Source organism: Cetorhinus maximus, chromosome 8, assembly GCF_964194155.1.
Source record: "Cetorhinus maximus chromosome 8, sCetMax3.hap1.1, whole genome shotgun sequence".
Lineage (NCBI taxonomy): Eukaryota > Metazoa > Chordata > Chondrichthyes > Lamniformes > Cetorhinidae > Cetorhinus > Cetorhinus maximus.
In genome coordinates, this window is record NC_135886.1 from 33740212 (window position 1) to 33762819 (window position 22608).

General features: G+C 47.7%; 1 protein-coding gene across 1 annotated transcript; it reads right to left on the minus strand.

Moving 5' to 3' along the window:
- Nucleotides 1-1769: 1769 nt before the first annotated feature.
- On the minus strand, nt 1770-2063 carry LOC144683265 (large ribosomal subunit protein eL37-like). Its single transcript, XM_078546216.1, has one exon. It carries the CDS (start codon nt 2061-2063, stop codon nt 1770-1772), a length of 294 nt encoding a protein of 97 aa, XP_078402342.1.
- Between the last annotated feature and the right edge of the window lie 20545 nt (nt 2064-22608).

Consider the following 22608-nt stretch of genomic DNA (forward strand, 5'->3'; position numbering starts at 1 on the left):
GCGCATCTTGTAGTTGGTACACACTGCTACTACTGTGCGTCAGTGGTGTAGGGAGTGAATGTTTGTGGATGTGGTGCCAATCAAGCTGGCTGCTTTGTCCTGGATGGTGTCAAGCTTCTTGAGTGTTGTGGGAACTGCACTCATCCAGGCAAGTGGGGAGTATTCCATCACACTCCTGGCTTGTGCCTTGTAGATGGTGGACAGGCTTTGGGGAGTCAGGAGATGAGTTACTCATCGCACAATTCCTAGCCACTGACCTGCTCTTGTAGCCATAGTATTTATACGGCTAGTACAGTTCAGCTTCTGGTCAATGGTAACCACCAGGATGTTGATAGTGGGGGAATTCAGTGATGGTAATGTCGTTGAACATCCGGGGGCGATGGTTAGATTCTCACTTGTTGGGGATGGTCATTGCCTGGCACTTGTGTGGTACGCATGTTACTTGCCACTTGTCAGCCCAAGCCTGGATATTGTCCGGGTCTTGCTGCGTTTGGACATGGACTGCTTCAGTATCTGAAGTCACAAATGGTGCTGAACGTTGTGCAATCATGGACGAACATCCCCACTTCTGACCTTATGATGGAAGGAAGGTCATTGATGAAGCAACTGAGGGTGGTTGGGCTGAGGACATGGCCCAAAGTGTGGCGCAGCTTGATGGACAAGTTGTTACCATTCTGAGCGATTGAACGCAAGCTCCTCCCAGTCATTAATATCAATGCTGCTGGACTTCAAGGAGAGCTTTAGCGTGTCTTTGAAGCATTTAGTTTTTGTTCTTCCCTGGACCGTTGGTCATTTGAAAGTTGAGAAATCAAAATCTGGTGGAGGAGACAGTTTTCGGCCATTCGGGCATAATATCCAGTCTTTCGAAGCTAATTTTGCCTGAATGCTTGCAGAGCTAGCTTCAAGAAAGACACTAGCATTTGTTTGACAGTTCTCTCATTGAATCCGGGATATACAGGGGGGGCATTGCTGATGGAATTTCTCTATTGCTGTTATGTGTTGCTGATACACAGTCCATATCTCACTGCAGTCCTGGGGTGTGGTGACAAGAACTGCTCTGTACATTAGGACTTACGATGACTTGCGGAGATCTTTGTTGTCAAACACTTGCTGGTGTAGTTTGTAGAATGCACAGCTGATCCGATGTTGGAAGTCCTCGTCAATGGTGGCCTTTTGAGAGAGGTGGCTGCTAAGGTATGGGAAGTGTTCAGCATATTCTAGAGTCTCTCCTTCAATATATATGGGAAGTGGAACATTTGGCTGACCAGGTATGGGTTTATATATGAACTTTGTTTTGTTTTGGCAACATTCAAGGTGTTATGATTGAGATGGGAGGGGTGCGCCATTGATCTAGCCCCAATACACACAGGTCACACAAAAGTGGCCAATCATTTACCTTCGCTATTGTTACCCAGAATAAAAGCCAGACTTATTTCAATAAACAACAAACTTATTCGTTTATTATAAAACCACTCTTGTCAAATAGAAAGGCAAAGCTTATTACCATATAGTATGGAATATGAAAGTATACGAAATACTCTATCGAGATACCTAAGCCACACGCATATGCACGCACACACACACATGCACACACACACACACACACATGACCTTTCTTCAGAGCTCTGAAGAAGGGTTCTCTGAAGAAGAGTAATACGGACTCGAAACATTAACTTTTGTTTCTCTCTCCACAGATGCTGCCAGACCTGCTGAGTTTTTTTTAACTTTCTGAACCATAACTTTATTTGTTGTGTAAATACACTGGTAGTTTATGCAGTGCTGGAGGAAGCCATTGTGGAACGTCTGGGCTTCAGGATGGTCCCTTCGTGGAATCCATTCCTGAATCGGCAATACACCACCTTCAGTTGCCTCATGCAGCCTGTACCAGTTGTGTTTCTCCTTTTGGCCTTAGCACTCCAGGTACATTTCCTCTTTCTCTTGGCAGGGTAGGCACATTTACCACAGGTCAATTTCTGCAGGTGAAATGCTTTAGCCCCACATCGCTGGCAAAGTGTGTGGGTCTTGTTCCACCTCTTACCAAATGACGATGTTCCCTTCGTCATTTTCCAGCGTTTCCTGTTTCTATCATTTATGAGTCATTACTTACTCGTTAGGAAAGCAAATGAAAATTTCCCACGACTCTGACACCACAGCATGTTAAAACTACAGTATTGGAGTTCAACAGACCATTTCCATTTCTGTAATCTCCTCCTGCCCCACAACGCTCCAAGGTCTCTGTGCTTATCTAATTCTGGTTTCTTGAGCATCCCCAGTTTTAATTGCTCTACTATTTGGTGGCCATGCCTTCAGCTGCCTATTCCTTAAGCTCTAAAACTCCTTCCCTGAATTCTCAGCCTCTCTGCCTCCTTTAAGATGCTCCTTAAAACCTATCTTTTTGACCAAGCTTTCCGTCATCAACTCTAATATTGCCATATGTGGTTCAGTGTCAAATTTTTGTTTAGTTTTGATAATGACTTGCAGTCTAGCTGCCAAAATTTCTGTAAGAAACCTTAGCAGTTAATGAAGAACACTACAAAAATGTACACTGTTGACCATTATAGATGAAATAGCACTCAAACAAATGTAACATGGCTTCATGAATGACTTGATTGATTGTTCACAGAATATGTAAGTGATTGATGATAACTGATATGTAGGACAAAAGAAATGTCACTTGAAGAGGCTTGAGCGACAGCTGTACTGAGGCAGTGACTCTTACAATTGCCTTCTGTCTTAATGGATTTCCTATCACTGTTTCTCCTCATGTAAAGAGCAGGTTTCCCAGGGCTAATGGGATAAATAGATTCATTTACAGTGTAAGTATCTATGCGCACATTCTAAATTTGTTGCTTATAGACCTATTGATCGGGTTAGTTACAACTTTGATTGCTAAAACTGTTTTTCCTCTCATACGATTTAAACCACTCCTTGAAAATGGACCTTTGTGTTCAAATTCAAATCTTTGAATGTCAGTTGATAAAAACCTTAATACTTTTGTATGCATTTTGAATAACTTATTTCAGTAATTTAAGGTAAATGGAACAGCACCTCAGTTAAAATAAAACCCAAAGGAATTTAACATGAACTTTTACAAGCTAATACTCTTAAGACTCATGGAGGCCATGCTATAACTGTGGTGGAACAGAATCCCTCTTGCTCTCAGATCTACCCACTGGAATATGGTTAGAATCTTAGCAAAACTGTGTTCCACCCCATAGTCCTGGAATTTTGAGGCCTAAGGTTTTAAAAAGTTGAGTTTAAAGGCATGAGATCCCGAGGGCAGGATTTTGCATTTTGGGTCAGGACCCCGATATCAGGATCAAATGTAGGACCTGAATGCACATTGTGTTGGGCACAATCACCAGACCTCAATTTTGTATGGAAAGAGCTGTAAATGCTATTACAAGTAAGCGAGAGAGAGGGTGCGTTCATTTTGCTGTGTCCTCTCAGCAACTTTAAAGAAATCCAAATATAGAAGATATCCACAATTGCTGGGCCACCATTGTGGAGGGGAACCCATAGCTGCAGGTAATCAGGCAGGGAGGCCCTCAGAGGCTGCCTGGAAACTTGGTGAAGTTTGATTAAAAGAGCTGATGCTAAAATATGCATTTTTAATAAATGACTCCAGATCTGAGTAACCCAATTTTACATGACTGAAATTCAATTTTAAAAAATATAAAGAACTACTGTCTGGCTATTAATATACATTAGTCAGTTTCTTAGTAAATTAAAATAAAAGTTATATTTAAAATGTGCCTTTCATTCCCTGCACTCAAAAGAACCGGCTTAATTTTTAAAGCTTCCCTGAAAGCTAGCAAACAAGCATAATTAACAGAAACACTCCACTGTGATTAATTCACCCTAGGGGCATGGCCTGCTTCCAGCACAAGGTTTTTAAAACTGATGCAAAAGCCTCTCAAATTGTGTTGAATGCAAATTGTGCTTAGAATTTCACACTCTTCTGTGGCGGTTACGCCAGTTGCAAATGTCTTGCCCCAAAAATAGCACGAGCAAGTGGAAACTCCACGCCTCCTTTGTTTTAAAGAAGATTGACTCTAATGTATTTTGTCTAACTCTATTTTAAGCACTTTTGTTTACATCGTGAATTCTGAGCACATAAGTGGCGAAGTTGATGGAAGAAACTTGCTGACTATGAGGAGCTTCAATTTACATCCCCAGAAATACAATCACGAACTTTGGAAGCTACATTTGTGTTATTCAGTTGTATATTAACGTAGACCCTTTTTGTGGTTGGGCTCCATGATTTCTCCATTACAATCTTTCCAATGCTAGCCATGCTATTTATATTTTGAATATGTATTTTTAGATGTAGGCCTACATTTTACACTGGAGGTGGGGTCCACACCCCCGCCAACCTGGTAAAAGACACAAGTGAGCTCCCCCTACTTGGCTGGCTCACCCTGCAGTCATTTTACTCGGCCACCAGGTCATTAAGTGGCTCAGGCCAAGACTCAAATGGCCGGCAGTTCTCTTGTCCCAGCAGTGCTACCGGAAACTGTGGTCATTGCTGGGACTGCAGTCGCCCCCCCCCCAAGGAAGAGACCAACGGGACCAGGTGAAGATAAATCCAGGGTCTCACCAGAACCAGACTGGCAGGCCCTGGAAGGTGGTGGCGGAGAGCTGCGGTGGACAGGGTGGGAGTGGGAGGGGAAACACAGGAGTGAATACCTTGTGATGGCCTCCAATAGGAATGGGGGCCAAAAAAGGAGGCATCCCCTTGCTCAGCCATCAATCCGCCATGTTTCACCTGATGGAGCAGAGACTTGATGCCAGCCTCCCTGCCGTAGGTAAGATCCCTGAAGTGGCTATTATTTGGCCACACAAGGGCTTCAATTGACTCGCAGGCGAGCAGGCTGTCCGACGTTTCCCCCACCACTGGTAAAATTACGGCGGGGATGGGTAGGCGGCTGGCACTACACCACTACCATGGCAGCCAATTTTATCATCCCCCACCCACCCCCATCCCACCCTCGATTGCCTGTAAAATTCCAGCCATAGGTACAGGCAAATAAAAACTTGAGTTTGTTATAATCCTTTAAAACGACATGATTTTTGTAAAATTATTCCTTAGCATGAAACTCTCCTCTTTAAATTCATACTTAGAGGAAAGCCAATAGAGTTAAGACCCTCTAAACAATATTTTATTCACATCTAAGAAAGCCTCTTGTGGATGTCAGCCGCACATCCTGAACATTCAAATCAGACCCATTTTCTTTACATTTCCTGTTTCACTTGCACTAATGAATAGCTGCTCAATGTGAGCAAGCTTCCTGTGGCAATGTGCATGAACTTACATTTATCCATTTTAAAATCAATCTGATATTCCATGGTTGATTCAATTTGTTCGTCTGGGTTTTTTTTTCAGAATGTTGACAAGCTAATACTTGTGATTTGGCCACACGGCTTCATGTTGTCAGTGAATTTTGTAATATTGATGATGGAAGCCACCTCTTCCATGTCAGTTATGAAGAGATTGAACAGCAAGAAATGTAGAAAATGTTCATGTGGAGCTCCAGAAACGTCAATTCTCGTAAACAGAGCCTTGTCTGTTTATCATCACCCACTCATTTTTATTGCCAAGCCAATTTTTAATCTAGTCAGATAATCTATCACTAATGTAATAAGTCTCAATTTTTTAAGAACCTTAGGGCGCTTGGTTTATTTCAGGTTAAACCAAATAAAAAATATTTGGCTTCTTGATTTTCTTTACGATTCAATCTTATTATTAAATACCCATTTTTAGTTTAATTTGACTGACATCCCAGCCTTCTTCACCCTTAACTGTTTGTACATCTTACATAATTTATAGTCTTGTTAATTTACTTACCAGCCTAGATTTCTTTTCCATGATTCTTAAAGATTTTTGGCCAGTAGGACTCCAGATTTAGTTGTTGGTTCATCCTATTCACAGTATCCACATCCGCTAGTCAAGATCGGCCAAAGTCTATGGAGAATCTTGCATTTTGATTGGTTCATTACATTTTTCTGGTGTTTCACCTCGGATTAGTAGCGTTGCGAATCTTTTATTTCCACATCATGTAGCTTCCAGTTACTATTTTGCAGAATAACATGATAAGGAGACAGTTGGGGTTTCCAATGGCACTGCTAGATTTGACGGAGGGGAAAACCAAAGGTGAATATATGTCTCACATTGTATGTGCATCTGGGTGCCTAGGTATGTCAGATGAGAACCACCTTCCCTGCTTACACCACATGAAATAGCTATGCCACCTTCTGAGAGGTTGACTTAGTGTCAGTATTCTAACTCTCCCTCTTAATTGTCTTCCTTTTATGTTTCACTCAGACAGCTTTTCATTCCCACCACTGGCACCTTTCCCAATCTGCCCTTGAAATTATGCAAATACATTAACCTTTGAAAACTAAGTGTAAATAATACGGGAGGATTCTTGTGCCCTCCACCATGGTGAGGTTGGTGGTGAGGGGGCATTTAATCAGGTGAAAGGGTGCAGGTGGGGACCCCGCCACCTACCCACCTCTAGCCTAATTAAGTCTGTGGTGAGAAGGTCTGTGGCTGGTCTACCAACTCTGCCACCAATTGAGGCCCTTAAGTGGACAATTAACACCAAAAAGCTGGCAAGAGACCTGCATCACCTCTTTTAGGTGTGGCCTGCTGAGTTAAGTGCCAATAAGCTACATGACAGGCCTGCGACGGGCCTTCCCCAGGACCCTGGTTTTGGGGGGGTGGGGGGGGGGGGTGCTAGGTCAATGTCAAATCCTGCCAAGAGCTGCTGGCCAAAAGCTGGCAGCTCTTCGTTGCTCAGCAGCGCCACTGGAGTGCCGGTGACTGCTGCCAGTAATACACTCACCTGAGGAACATAGGAAATAGGAGCAGGAGTAGGTCATTGGGCCCCTCAAACATGCTGCACCATTCAGCCAGATCATGGCTATCACTGAGGGACCCAGGCCACAGGCAGTGAGAGACTTTAAACAAGGGTCCTACATGGGTTTGTTCGTCGTGCTCCCCACATGGCAAGTCCCTTGACCTGTGCTGGGTTAACACTAGCAGCGGCGCGATAAGGCTGTTAAGGGGGCATTAATTGCCCACTTAAGGTCTTTAATTGGTAGCAGGGCGGGAAGGCAGTCCACAGGCCTTCCCACCACAGACTTAATCTGGGTGGAGGCAGGAAGGCAGCAGGGTTCCTAACTGCCACCCTCCTGCCTGACTAAATGGCTTTTGCCACCAAATCCATCTCAGGGAAAGGCACGAGATCCCGCCCTCATGCCTGTTTGCTTGTGCAAGTCATTGTTCAATCATTTCTTCTCCCTAAGTGTGCTTTCACTGCATGACAGGTGATAGCCAACTTTGTGGAAGGCACTTCATCTGTTTTGCACTTTCCTCACCCTCAGTTGCATTTCCCTGCTGCCAGCTTTAACCACGGCCTGGGAGCAACTTATGCAGCTCCACCGTCCACACCTGATGAGGGGCAAGAGGAGAAGCAACACCAACACCAACACCAACACCAACAGCAGCAGCAGCAGCAGCAGCAAAACTAACTGCAGCAGCTATCTTCTCTTCAGCCACATTCACTTTCACAGGGCAGATGGGATAGACATCAAAATCCAACTGGAAGGAGGCAAGACCCCCAACACAGGGTCTACATGCAGAGGATCAGTTCTCTCGACATGTCTGAGCACCAGTGGCCCAGGAGACTCAAGCTCCCACGGCAGGTCACTGTTGACATCAGCCGGTTCCTGGATCAAGATTTCCCTCTTAGTGGAGTAGATAGGCAGGCATTCCCAGTGCCTGTCACTGGAGGGCCACCTCTAACTCAGGTTGTGCGCTCGCTTCTCCGCAAGGAGAGAAAGCAGAGAGGTGTGCGTGTTCTTGGTGGCTTGTGTGAAAAGGAGGGAAAGACAACATTTGTGAGGGGTGACTGTGAGGCATGGGTGCAAAAAGGCAGTAGGCTGAGGGCGAGTGTGAGCGCTGGCTGCTCAGATGGGTACATGAGGTGCCTGGAGTGAGAGGAATGAACAGAGCTGTAAAGTGTGTTGTGCTGAGGAGTGCTATGTAGGAGAGTGCTGGAACAGTCAGAGTGTGAGGCTTGATATCTGAAAGTGTTTTGTCACTCACCTTGACTGCCCCTCTAAGGTCCTGGATTCTCTTGGTGAACTGTCTCCAGGTTAGAGGGGCCACACTTCCTTGTTGATGTCCTTGGCCATTTCCAACCACCTCTGCCTGCTTGGAGGGGTTATTTATTGCTCCTGTCTTTGGGAGAGCTCACCCCACTGCAGCCCCTCAGGTTCCACAGCAGGACCTCCATATAAGAGTGAGAGACTCAGGGAGCTCAGTGACCTTTATTGGCTCCCAGTTAGACAAAGTCATTCTCATCTTTGTTTGCAAGCCCCGACATGGTGGTGACCCTCCAATTTCCAATCTCCTCCAACTCCCCAACCCTCTGAGGCATCTGCATTCTTGAGCATCCCCGATCTTAATTGCTACACCATTGGTGATTGTACCTTTAGTTGCCGAGGTCCTAAGCTTTGGACTTCCCTCTCTAAATTTCTCTACCCTTCTCTACTTTACTTTCCACCTTTAAGACATCCCTTAAAACCTACCACTTTGATCAAGCATCTGACCAAATATCTCTATGCGGTTCAGTGTCATGTTTTGTTTTATAATGCTCCTTTAAATTGGCTTATATAAAGAGAAGTTGTTGTTCCTCTCACATTCCTTCAGCACAGATGTGCTTAATATCCATCTCTTACTTAACTTAAGCTCTACAGTATGCAGAAGCTACATTGAATTTTATAGGATTTTACTGCATAGCAATAGGCCATTTAGCCCAATAGACCTTTACCAGTGTTTATCCTTCACATGGGCCTCCTCCTACCTTATGTTATCTCACCCTGTTCACAAATCCTTTTATTCTTTTCTCCCTCATGTACTTAACTTTAAGTTGGGAAGTACGGGCTGTCAAAAAAGGTAGAGAGAAAATTGGGTCATGTGTCAGGCTTTGAGGGCAAACACTGCAGCCAGAGGTAGCAAGAAGGTTGGAATTTAACTCTGGGAGTGTGCAGACAGGGGTCACTGTAAGATGTAACCTTCTACCCCATGACAAATTACTCTACTGTTCGGACATGAGAATTGTGCAACTCTCAAAATGATGACCCGGCGGCCTGTTTTAAAAAGCTGCTGCAGCCTTTCAAAGGCTGCGAATCATGGCCAGTGAAAGGGCTCCCCAGAGTGCTGCTGCTGAGCAGGCCAGGCAGGAGGGTAGGGCAGGGGGGGCACTGTGCCCCTCGTTTTTCTGATGATTGCCTTGCTGCCCTCCTCGAGGAGGTGGCAGCACGGCGAGAGTTCCTGGTACCCCAGGATGGGAGGAGGCTCCCCCACATGACAAAATGTGCCTGGAAATGTGCCTGGGAGGAAGTGGTGGAGGTGGTGAGCTCCCGCGACGTGGTGCGGCGCACCTGGATCCTGTGATGCAAGTACTTCAACAACTTGTTGCGCTTAGGAAGGGTGAGTACCATGTTGGCATTTGTCACTTAACAAGCAGGTAGGCTTCCCCCCCTGGTGCTCCATCCCCGCCAAGTCTGAATGTAGTGGCTGCATTCAATCATTGACGGCATGTGTCCTCCGCTGGGTGGGCCAGCAGATACTGCCTGTGCTGAGGTCACCCTGAGAAGGTGGTGAAGAGATGTGTTCTGCACTCACAGCATGTAGTACACTGAGACTCACGTTAACGTTTTGGGGGCAACCTGGAGAAGCTGCACCGAGGTGCAGTGCCGGAACTCCAGGACATGTCAAAGTCAGGGTGATGACAGGCTGGGAGGGGAGCTTCAAGGTGGTGTGGCACCGATCGATCTGCTGTCCTCTGTGCTCCACGTGTTTGTGCCTCCTTGCTATGGAAGGTGTTGTACCTAATATGATGTAGGCAGCATTTGGCCAAGGGGGTGGCGGGGAGGACAGGCCTAGCATCTTTGTGTGAGTGTTCGGCAGCATGGGGTGAGGAAGCACTGGAGCCCTGCAATGTCCCACTCTGTTTGGGGTGGACTGTGAAGAGAGACCAGTGTACAAGTAACACTAATCAATGCTCTTCTCTCCTTTTCAGGAGAAGAATGCACATAATGCTGCCGAGTGGGTGAGGACTGGCGGCGGGCTGACACAGTTGGCGATTCTCAGCCACTTCGAGCAGGAGGCCCTAGATTTGGAGAAGCGCCATGTGCTCAGGTCCACTGGTGTCGGTGAGGCTGGGGTGCCACGGGCAAGTATGTTTGCCCAGTAGTGAGGTCATCATTGTTCTCCCAACAGCAATGGCATTGTTGAATGTTCAGTGATTGAAGTTTGCAACATAATTTGACCATTGTTTATGGAAGGATGAGTGCATGATAATCGGGGGGATAGGGATGCACATTGACATTGTCTCCACATTAACTGATCCAATGTCCTTGTTCTTCCTTTCAGCATCAGCAGAGCAGGGCCAGGAGGAGGAGCAACAGGGACCCCCTCTCACACCTGAGGGCTCTGAAGTCATGGACTCACCAGCATCACACCACCTCTGCCAGGCAGGCACCAGCGCAGATACTAGCACCTCGGTGGGAATTCGAACATCGGCTAGTGTCCCGGGGTACAGCGGTGAGGGCACTTCACAGTCACTGGAGGAGCTGGCAGAGACACAGAGTGCCCATGGCACCAGCAGTCGGAGGACTGCAGGGGACCGGGCACATGCTCAGTCGGTGCCTGATGATGTGCCTCTGGAGTCGTCCACAACGCAGCAGGTGCAGGAAATGCAGCCGGGTGTGCGGGAGCATCTGGGGGAGATACAGGAGGCTATGCTTGCCTTGGTGTCCGTGGTGGAGGAGTCTATGCAGACTATTGCCGAAGCAATAAGCCTCATGTCCGAGCGCTGTGCATCCTCCATGGAGAGAGTGGCGACTCTCATGGAGAGGCTCCTCCTGGAGACCCATCAGGGCTTCCTGGGGATGCGCTCGGACCAGCAAGCACTCACATCAGCATTGACCTCAGCTGATCAGTGCCAATGTGGGAGATGGTCTGGGCACCAAGTTTCCCAGCTTGGTGCCCATACATCCACAGTGACCAAGCAGGTCCGAAGCGACCTCACATCAGCGCAGCAGCTGCCTGTCGTCCATGCAGGCACCTCTCAGGGCGCTCCGGATGATGGCGGCAGCTCCTCCGCCCCTCTGCCAGTGACCATTGCATCCGGTGAGGCTGCGACAACTGGGAAGGTGCCAGCTGTACAACTGGCAGCTCCCTCCCAGGCGGGGCCAGCACAGGCTCCACGGGTCAGAGGACGACCGCCAAGGTCATTGAGGCCAACAGGACAGCAGAGTCAGCAGGCTGTCTGAGATTCCACTCCCAGCGATGGGGCAGCACCAAGACGTAGCACCTGGAAACGTAAACATAAGGCACCTTAGGCACACCACGGGTTTATCACTGGTGCTTTTGTGTTGGCCCGCAATGAGGTCTTTATGAGTTGGTGTGATTTTTAACACCTTTGTCATTTTGTTTCATTAAGTTTCTTTGGTTGTAATATTAAATTCAGACATGTCACCATGGCTGAGGGTGCCTCTTTTCTTCTACAGGTGGATGGTTTCCAAAAACATTATGAGTGATTTGTGAGACATTCTGCTTTATTAACAAGGCCGTTGTTAATGTTCCTATCCAGGCAGATTTTGAACTTAGGTATTGAGTATAGAGCCTGCAGCCCAGGCTTGTCCTGGTGGTCCATCTGTGGTGTGCTAGCTGAAGGTTCATTGGTTTGAAGCCTCCCAGGTGTCCATGCCTCCCTGGAGTATGCCCAGGTCAGCATCTACCCGCTCAGCATTTCCCTGTGCCTGCTCATCCTCGGACTCACTGCTGGACTCATTGTGTGCAGCCGCAGTCACTGTTAGACTTGTCATGTGCAGCAGCAGCCACTGCGTCTATTTCTTCATCGTCCACAGTGTTCCCCCTTTCCAGCGCAAGATTGTGGAGAGCGCAGCATGCAACCACTATCAGTGACACATGATCTGGGGTGCGCCCCCTGAGCGGTCCAGGCATTGGATGCGCATCTTGAGAATACCGATGTTTCTCTCCACCAAAGCACTTGTGAAGGCGTGGCTCCTATTGTACCGCTGCTCAGCTTCTGTTCTTGGATGACAGGGAGGTGTCATGAGCCACCTTCTGAGGGGATAGCCCTTGTCACCCAGCAGCCAACCATCCAGCCGGGCTGGAGCACTGAAGAGCCCCGGCACCTGGGAGTGTCTGAGGATGTGGGTGTTGTGGGAGCTGCCTGGGTACCTTGCACAGACTTGTAGAATCAGCATCCTGTGGTCACACACTATCTGCATGTTCATGGAGTGGAAGCCCTTCCTGTTGACGAAGGCACCGGGCTCACCTGCTGGCGTCTTGATGGCCACATGTGTACAGTCTATTGCACCCTGGACACGGGGGAAGCCAGCAATGGCCGCAAAGCCTCTGGCTCGCTGTGTCTGGCTTGCCTGGTCCCAACGGTAGTGGATGAAGGTCAATGTACGCCTGAACAGAGCATCTGTAACCTGCTTGACACAAGTGTGCACAGCTGATTGGGAGACACCGCAAAGATCACCCACTGAGCCCTGGAAGGAGCCAGAGGCATAGAAGTGGAGGGCAGCTGTGACCTTCAGAGCCACTGGCATTGGTTTCTGCCCACACAGTTAGCGGAGATCTCAGGCCCAATCATCTGACAGATAGCCTCCGTCGCATGTGTTCTGATGATGCTACCTTCAAAAACAGCTCCTCTGACATGTCCTCCTTCTTCCTTAACCGAGGTTTTCCATCCACGGTCGTTGACAGGGCCCTCAACCGTGTCCGGCCCATATCCCGTGCATCCTCCCTCACGCCTTCTCCTCCTTCCCAGAAACATGATAGGGTCCCCCTTGTCCTCACTTATCACCCCACCAACCTCCGCATTCAAAGGATCATCCTCCGCCATTTCCGCCAACTCCAGCATGATGCCACCACCAAACACATCTTCCCTTCACCCCCCCTGACGGCATTCCGTAGGGATCGTTCCCTCCGGGACACCCTGGTCCACTCCTCCATCACCCCCTACTCCTCAACCCCCACTTATGGCACCTCCCCATGCCCATGCAGAAGATGCAACACCTGCCCCTTCACTTCCTCTCTCCTCACCGTCCAAGGGCCCAAACACTCCTTTCAAGTGAAGCAGCATTTCACTTGCATTTCCCCTAACTTAGTCTACTGCATTCGTTGCTCCCAATGCGGTCTCCTCTACATTGGAGAGACAAAACGCAAACTGCGCGACCGTTTTGCGGAACACCTGCGGTCTGTCCGCAAGAAAGACCCAAACCTCCCTGTCGCTTGCCATTTTAACACTCCACCCTGTTCTCTTGCCCACATGTCTGTCCTTGGCTTGCTGCATTGTTCCAGTGAAGCCCAACGCAAACTGGAGGAACTGCACCTCATCTTCCGACTAGGCACTTTACAGCCTTCCGGGCTGAATATTGAATTCAACAACTTTAGATCTTAAACTCCCCCTCCCCCCATCCCCACCCCGTTTCTCCCACCCCCCTTTTTTTTCAATAATTTATATAGATTCTTCTTTCCCCACCTATTTCCATTATTTTTAAATCTAAAACTAAAACCTTGTTAGTCTTTCCACCCCACCCCCACTAGAGCTGTACTTTGAGTATCCTGTCTTCCATTCTTAATTAACAATTTTCTTAGACAAATATCACCACCTTCAACACCTCTTTGATCCTTTTGTCTGTGACATCTTTTGATTATCTGCTCCTATCACGGCTTGCTTATCTCCACAATCACCACACCCTCAACTTCTATCTTCCCCCCCCCCCCACCCCCCCTCACCTTAAACCAGTTTATATTTCTCCCTTCTTCTAACTATGCTTCAGTTCTGCCGAAGGGCCATGAAGGCTCGAAACGTTAACTGATTTCTTCTCCGCCGATGTTGCCAGACCTGCTGAGTTTTTCCAGGTAATTCTGTTTTTGTTTTGGATTTCCAGCATCCGCAGTAGCTTTTAGCTTTTTGTTTTTATAGATATAGTTGACTGTCTCCCCTGAGAGACGGAGCCTCCTTCGGCACTGCTCCTCAGACATATTGAGGTAGTTGCTTCGCCGCCTCTATACCCTGGCAGCAGGATAGTGGCGTCGTCTGCGGCTCCTTCTGCCTGGGACTACCTCTTGGCCCTGCGCCCCTTGTGCCTGTGCCTGACCGCCCCTGGAGGCTGAATGTGCACCCCTGACCTCCTCCCCCTTCTCGCCCTCCCTTCCTCATCAGAGGAGGTGCCTCCAGTGGAGAGTTCAGCTCCCATTCCCAGGCTAAGGGAAGACTTCCTGAAACCTGCAGGCCCAAAAAAGATTCCTCACTGCAGAGTGCTGACCTGAAGGTTGTGAGTCCAGACCAAGCAGCTGGTGTGCGTTTTGAAGTATTGCAGATCACACCAGCAAGTATCAGTAACTTTGAAAAAACAATATTTGACAGAGCACACTCGCGACCCCACTGACCCCTGTTACCCCACCTGTGGATGAGGTTTATACAAATGTGTTCTACCCGCCTGCCCGTTGCACTCTTGAGCCGATCCGAAGATTGCACGGGCACCGAAAATTCTCTATCGATTGGCGCCTCAAGGGCCTTAAGTGGCCGGTTAATTAATGGCGGACGTGCATCGGATATCATCATGTGCCAGCCCAACGAAATATCGCGATGGTGCGCGGTGATGTCGGGACGCTCGCCCGGCGTCACCATGGGTCATTTTACGCGCAGGCATGCAGGGGTCCGCCCCCGCACGCCAACGGGAAAATTCTGGCCAATGTTTCAGGTCGATCACCAGAACTGAGGAAAGGTAGAAATGTGATAGGTTTTGAGCAAGTGAAAGGGGTGAGGAAGAAAAAGAAGGGAAGGTCTGTGATAGGGTGGAGGGCAGAGCCAGGGAGAGAAATCATAGGCCCTGATGTTTCACCTCATCCCTTATTCTCCCTCTCCACCACTTAACCCTCCCCTCACTCCCTTCGAGTGCCCAGAATTGGGAACCATAGGCCTGAATTTTACCTTTGATGGGCGTGCACGATCGGCGGGTCCGGGAGAGGTTGGGAAATGGATCGCTGACCGCAATCGGCCCCCAATGGCAATTTCATGCTCACCTATCAATCAAGGGCCAGCCAACGTGAAACACACGCTGCAAAGCTCAGCACTGCCAGGGCGGGGGCAGGTAAAGGGCAGGCAGTGATATCACTGCGGGTGCAGGTGAGTTGCTGGGATAGAGCTCTCCGAAGGCAGTCAGCTGCCTCATGGAGCTGCAGGGCATCAAATGATCAAATAAAGGGTTAAAAAGATGCAAAAAATGTCGATGCATCACAATCAAATACCTGAAAATATAGCTCATAAAAATGCTCTCCACAGATATTTATTTTTATTTTATTTCATAACAGAAATTTCATCCCGCCCTTGGATGAGGTTTGATGAAAAATGTAAAGGCCGCCCTGGCTGATTCGCCCGTCCGCCAACCATAGGTAGGGCCACGAGAAATCAGAGACAATTGTTCCGTTAATAGTCACGGTGGGGTTGAACTGTTTCATATAGGTTTAGCAAAACTACTTGGCTTTTATTCTCTATGCCTTTACTTATAAAGCCCATCGAAATCTCAGGTTTCAGTATGATAGACTTTACAATCATGGCTTTGTTGGACAATTACACACAACTTGATCGTTCATATTATGCAACCAGCTCCTTTGAACCTGACTCTGTGCAATATCCGGACAGCAACACCCTAAAGACTTGAGCCTCACAAACAACAATCCTATATACAAATGAGAATATCTTGAACTAACAGTGACATATCCTGTTGCCGCATGACTCCTGGTTTCACCTCCAAGTTTAAAAATAGCAAAGCCTTCCCATTGACTTGGCACCAACCAATTCACCTGCAGTAATGTGCAATTTCTATCCACACGAGTGGGCTTAGGTAACTGGAAAATCACATTTTGCATTGAGTGATAAATATTTTCGCAGTTTAAATTGAAACTTATCACACTTACAAATACCCAGCATGGAGCATGTAGTAGGAGAATAAAGTACTGCAGATGCTGGGAATCTGAAATATAAACAGAAAATGCTGGAAGTACTCAACAGGCCAGGCAGCATCTGTGGAGAGAGAAACAGTCAACCCTTCAGATCCACGATCTGCATCAGTTCTTATGAAGGGTCACTCACCTCTGTTTCTCTCTGCACAGATGCTGTCAGACATGCTGAGCATTTCCAACGCTTCCTGTTTCTGTTGGAGCAAAAATAACCCCTTTTGCCAGCCTCCAAAAAGCAATCGGACTCTTTGTGAACCTCTCATTCCCTTTCGGCAAGGAACCCAGCAGCAGCTGCCTGAGATCGAGTTTGGCACAACGTTGAAAATTAATTTTAAAAAGGTTAAGGTATGAAGAAAACGTAAGCAACTTGCTGAGCAAATAAAAAACAATGTCAAAGCAATAAATACATTATTTTTAAAAAGTGTAATTATAAAAATGACCATTAAAAAGTGCCAAGCAGCAGAGCTAACTAATAAAACCTTCTTTGCCTTTTTCCTTAAGAAGCTGAGCTAGAGAGAGACAGACTAGGTCCCAAATCCTGGTCACCAGGGAAGTGGGAGGGGACCAGGACTGAGCTAAGTAGTTGGGCTTAACTAATACCCACCTTGCGTTCACCTCCTGTGGCACACACTCCAAAATGGCCTCAGTGGAATTCAAGCAAAACTGGAGGTTGGAAGCGGGTTGCCTTTCAGCCTGGGTTTTCCTCCTCTCATGGCCTGATGTGGATAGGATTTTGTTGAGGGAGGAGGAGAAGGAAGAGGGGACAGAATGTCTGGTGTGCGTGCGCGTGTGTGCGTTTGTGTGCGTGTGTGTGTGCGCGCATGTGTACATGTATATGCCTGTGTGTGTGCACGTGTGTGTCTGTGTGTGTGTGTGTGAGAGAGAGTGTGTGCGTGCATGTGTGCCTGTGTGTGAGAGAGAGAGGGTGTGTGTGTGTCTGTGTGTGCGTGTAAGAGAGAGAGTGTGTGCGTGCGTGTGTGTCTGTGCGTGAGTGAGAGAGAGAGACAGTATGTGTGTGGGAGAGAGTGTGTGTCTGTGTGTGTGTGTATGTGCCTGTGTGTGAGAGAGAGAGAGTGTGTGTGTGTGTGTGTGTGTGCCTGTCTGTGTTAGAGAGAGAGAGATTGTGTGTGTGCCTGTGTGTGAAAAAGAGAGACAGAGAGAGAGTGAGAGTGTGTGTGCGCCTGTGTGTAAGAGAGAGAGTGTGTGCCTGTGTGTGAGAGAGAGAGTGTGTGTGTGTGCACCTGTGTAAGAGAGAGAGAGAATGTGTGTGCCTGTGTGTGAGAGACAGTTTGTGTGTGTGCCTGTGTGTGTGAAAGAGAGAGTGTGTGTGTGTGCCTGTGTGTAAGAGAGAGTGTGTGAGTGTGTGTGTGAGAGAGAGAGAGTGTGTGTGTGCCTGTGTGTGTGAGAGAGAGAGAGTGTGTGTGTGCCTGTGTGTGAGAGAGAGAGAGAGAGTGTGTGTGTGTGCCTGTGTGAGAGAGAGAGAAAGTGTGTGTGTGTGTGAAAGAGAGTGTGTGTGCCTGTGAGAGAGAGAGAGAGAGTGTGTGTGTGTGTGTATGTGAGAAGAGAGTGTGTGTGTGTGTGTGTGTGCTTGTGTGTGAAAGAGAGAGTGTGTGTGTGTGTGCCTGTGTGTGTGTGAGAGAGAGAGAGAGAGAGTGCGTGTGCCTGTGTGTGAGAGAGAGAGAGTGTGTGTGTGTGTGCCTGTGTGTGAGAGAGACAGAGTGTGTGTGTCTCTGTGTGTGTGTGAGAGAGAGAGAATGTGTGTGTGTGTGTGTGTGTGCCTGTGTGTGTGAGAGAGAGAGAGTGTGTGTGTGTGAGAGAGAGTGTGTGTGTGCCTGTGTTTGAGAGAGTGTGTGTGTGTGTGTCTGTGTTTGTGTGCCTGTGTGTGTGAGAGAGAGAGAGAGTGAGAGTGTGTGCGTACCTGTGTGTGAGAGAGTGTGTGTGTGTACCTGTGTGTGAGAGAGAGAGTGTGTGTGCCTGTGTGTGTGCCTGTGTGAGAGAGTGTGTGTGTGTGTGTGTGTGTGTGTGCCTGTGTGTGTGAGAGAGAGAGTGTGTGCGTGTGTGTGCCTGTGCATGTGAGAGAGAGAGAGAATGTGTGTGTGTGCCTGTGTGTGTGTGAAAGAGAGAGTGTGTGTGTGCCTGTGTGTGAAAGAGAGTGTGTGTGCCTGTGTGAGAGAGAGTGAGAGAGAGAGAGTGTGTGTGTGTGTGAGGAGAGAAAGAGAAAGTGTGTGTGTGCCTGTGTGTGTGTGAAAGAGAGTGTGTGTGTGTGTGCGTAAGAGAGAGAGAGAGTGTGTGTGTGTGAGAGAGAGAGAGTGTGTGCACCTGTGTGTGAGAGAGAAAGTGTGTGTGTACCTGTGTGTAAGAGAGAGAGAGAGAGTGTGTGTGCATGTGCGTGTGAGAGAGAGTGTGTGTATGCCTGTGTGTGTGTGTGAGAGAGTGTGTGTGTGTGTGTGTGTGTGTGCCTGTGTGTGAGAGAGAGAGAGACTGTGTGTACGCCTGTGTGTAAGAGAGAGAGAGTGTGTGTGTGCCTGTGTGTGAGAGAGAGAGTGTGTGTGTGTGAGAGAGAGTGTGTGTGTATGTCTGTGTGTGTGAAAGAGAGAGTGTGTGTGTGCAAGAGAGTGTGCGTGCCTGTGTGTGAGAGAGAGTGTGTGTGTGTGCCTGTGTGTGTGAGAGAGAGAGTGTTTGTGTGTGCCTGTGTGTAAGAGAGGGAGAGAATATGTGTGTGTGTGTGTGTATGCCTGTGAGAGAGAGAGTGTGTGTGTTTGTGTGTGCCTGTGTGTGTGAGAGAGTGTGTGTGTGTGTTGTGTGTGTGTGTGAGAGAGAGTGTATGTGTGTGCCTATGTGTGTGAGAGTGTGTGTGTGTATGCCTGTGTGTGTGTGTGTGAGAGAGAGAGAGAGTTTGTGTGTGTGAGAGAGAGAATGTGTGTACCTGTGTGTGAGAGAGAGAATATGTGTGTGTGTGTGTGTATGTGCCTGTGTGTGTGAGAGAGAGAGAGTGTGTGTGCCTGTGTGTGAGAGAGAGAGAGTGTGTGTGCCGGTATGTGAGAGAGAGAGAGAGAGTGTGTGTGAGAGAGAGACTGTGTATGTGTGTGCCTGTGTGTGTGCCTGTGTGTGTGTGAAAGAGAGAGTGTATGTGTGTGAGAGAGTGTGTGTGCCTGTGTGAGAGAGAGTGTGTGTGTATGCCTGTGTGTGAGAGAGAGAGTGTGTGTGTGCCTGTGTGTAAGAGAGAGAGAGAATATGTGTGTGTCTCTGTGTGTGCGAGAGAGTGTGTGTGTGTTTGTTGTGTGTGTGTGAGAGAGAGAGAGTGTGTGTGTGTGCCTATGTGTGTGTGAGAGAGTCTGTGTGTGTGTGACTGTGTGTGTGTGTGTGTGAGAGAGAGTGTGTGTGTGTGTTTGTTTTGTGTGTGTGTGTGAGAGAGAGTGTGTGTGTGTGCCTGTGTGTGTGAGAGAGAGAGAGAGAGAGTGCGTGTGTGTGTACCTGTGCGTGAGAGAGTGTGTGTGTGTGTGTGAGATTTTGTGTGTGCATGAGAGAGTGTGTGTGTTTGTGAGAAAGAGTGTGTGTGTGTGTCTGTGTGTGTGAAAGAGAGAGAGTGTGTGCGTGCATGTGTGCCTGTGTGAGAGAGAGAGAGAGTGTGTTTGTGTGTCTGATAGTCTGTCTCACTCTCAGTCTTCACTCTTACCCCCTCACTCACTCTCACACCCTCACTCGCTCTCACCCCCTTACTCACTCTCACCCCCTTACTCACTCTCACTCCCTCACTTGCTCTCATTCCCTCACTTGGTCTCACTCATTCACTCACTGTCATTCACTCACTCAGCCTTACACAGGGATAGCCAGGGCCAAGGCCACAGCATCATCACAGTTCTAAGGAGATCAGGAAGGGAAGGGCCAGGCGCCACAGAAACTATCGACTCAAGGGAGAACATAGGAGGAGAGGAAGGGCCTTGTGGAGGTAAACTAAACATAGGGGCACTAGGTGCTTTAGCTCACCTTGTGCTCCAGCAGCCTCCGGCCAGGCCTAAAGAAGAGTGAAGAGAGCAGCACCGGGCAGGTCCAAATGGAACAGAAAAACCGGTTCAAAATGTTAACTCTGTTTTCTCTCCGCTGATGCTGACAGACCTGCTGAGTTTTTCCAGCATTGTCTGTTTTGTCTGTTATTTTGTTTTTCTATCATTTATCCAAACAGAACAGTCCACAAGGTAAACAAAAAAGCAGGGAAATCTGATGCATCCTAATCAGCCAATGATTGCTGTTGTTCAGAGTGACAGCAACTATTGGTCGATTAGCCTGTTAATCGAGGTGGCGTAGGCATCAGATTGGCTGCTTTGGACACTGACTAGTTTGGAGTGTCCAAGGCAGACAATCTGGCCTGTAGACCATCCCAATTGACAGGCTACACAGCCAATGAGCTTTGCCCCCACCCCCCCACCCCCTAGAGCTTACGCCTTAGTGGTTTGCATCTTCTGCACCCCCTCTCCCAGGACATGGAGGAGGGCAGGGCCAATTAAGGCCTGCCCAGTGTAAGACGCAAGCCGTAGCGTTCAGAGCTACCTGTGCAGGTGGGGGAGGAGAGAGAGTTGGGGCCAGCGCTCTTTCATGCATGCATGCGAAAGAACGCTTCAATCGCCCTGAGGCTACGGAGATGGGACATGTTTTTATATTTTGCAAATTTTTTTTATTTTTAATTAATAAAGCTTTAGGAAACCTCCTCCCACTCATGGATGAGGTTTCCTAATAAACGTGAATGCTGCTTGGCATTTTGCCTGCCCGCCAGCCTTAACAATTACATTAATTACTTCCTTAATGGCCTTAATGTAACACACACACAGCACAATGATGTCGGGGCACACGCCTGATGTCATCGCGCGTCATTTTATGTGTCGGCCTGTCGGGCCCGCCCCTACACGCCAAGTGAAAAATTCAGGCCATAAGGTTTCATGTTGCAAAAGCCAAAGGGAGTAGTAATGGGTGATGTAAAGAAATAAAAGATGTGTCTAGATGAGGTGTGAATGGCTGGACAGCCCCATCCAAATGCAAAGTAAGGAAATAAAGAAAGAAATGAGAAAATAAAAACAAACCTGCCCACCTCTTCCACCAAGAAAACTTGGTTCCCCGCTCTCCCGCATGTTCAGCCATTTCTCAAACTATCAAAGCAGTTTTCAAACGAACCCCACCACTTCTTGCAGCCACAATCCAATTCCCCTTTAAGAGGTGCAAGCTGCAACTAGCTACTCATGATATTAGGCCCATGCTGAGCAGGCAGTACTGGCTGAATGCAACAATCATGGAAAACAGCAGGCAGCATGAATTTACTTTGCTGTCTGAAAAGCAATGAATGGGCATGAGTTAATTATGCACCACAATCCCCACACATGTCCTCAGATCTTACCCAATTTAACTCCCATACACTTTGCAGTGCAGAAACAGGCCAAACAGCCTAACTAGTCCAGGTTAGTGTTCATGGCCCACATGAGCCTCCTCCCCCCTTTTATCTAACCATATCAGCACATCCTGCTGTTCCTTTCTCCCTTATGTTCCTATCTAGCATTCCCTTAAATGTGTTTATATTATTTTCCCCTACTAATGGTAGCACATTCTTCATTCTAACCGCTCTCTGGATAATAAAGGCTGTCTTGAATTCTCCATTGGATTTATTAGAGACTGACACGCATTTGTAACCCCTGGTTTTGGACTCCCCAACAATTTGAAAGATGTATATTATGTAGCATTGCCAACTGCAATTAAATGAATTGCTGAGGTTTCATCGCATGATGTGCTCCATGCTCCAGCTGTTGGTCAGCCAACACATCCATCTTTGTGACATACTGCCCTCCTACGCCAATTGGAAGACAAAAAGACTCATTACCCAACTAGTTGATGTTTGACTGTTAGCCAAAGTCTTTCTTTTCCCATTTACAATATTTTATATGTGATAAAGAGAAAGGTTCAAAGAAAATAAATAAGAAAACAAACTTTTTTAGCGTCCTGATGATGTTTCTCCAGGATTGCACAGCGCCGTGTCCTGGAGATTGATCTTCAATTCCTGGAGACTCCACGTCAGTCCTGGAGGGTTGGCAACCCTAATATTTGGTCACCCACCAGTCTTTTCGAGGGCAAAAGCCTGTTCTACCTCTCCTGATATTTTATAACCTCTCAGTTCCAGTGACGTTCTTGCAAAGTTTGTTTTTACCCCAAAATACATTTTGTAATATGGAACCCAGAAATGTATGCAATATTCTAAACGTAGCCTAACCAAGGTTCTGTATATAAATTTACCATAATTTTGCTGCTTTTCAATTCTATTCCTCTAGCACTGAGCTCTGCGCTTTGTTTGCAATTTTTGGCCTTGTTAACCTGCACTTCAATCATGTGAACTAAAGATGAGCTTAAAGCATAATGAGATGTAGTACATAAATATATATGGAGACATAAAGACTGAGTGAATTATTTTCAACATGCCATACGATAGATTAAAACAGACATTCTGACGGATTACGTGATTAAGACCATCTCAGTGGAAAGGCAGTGGA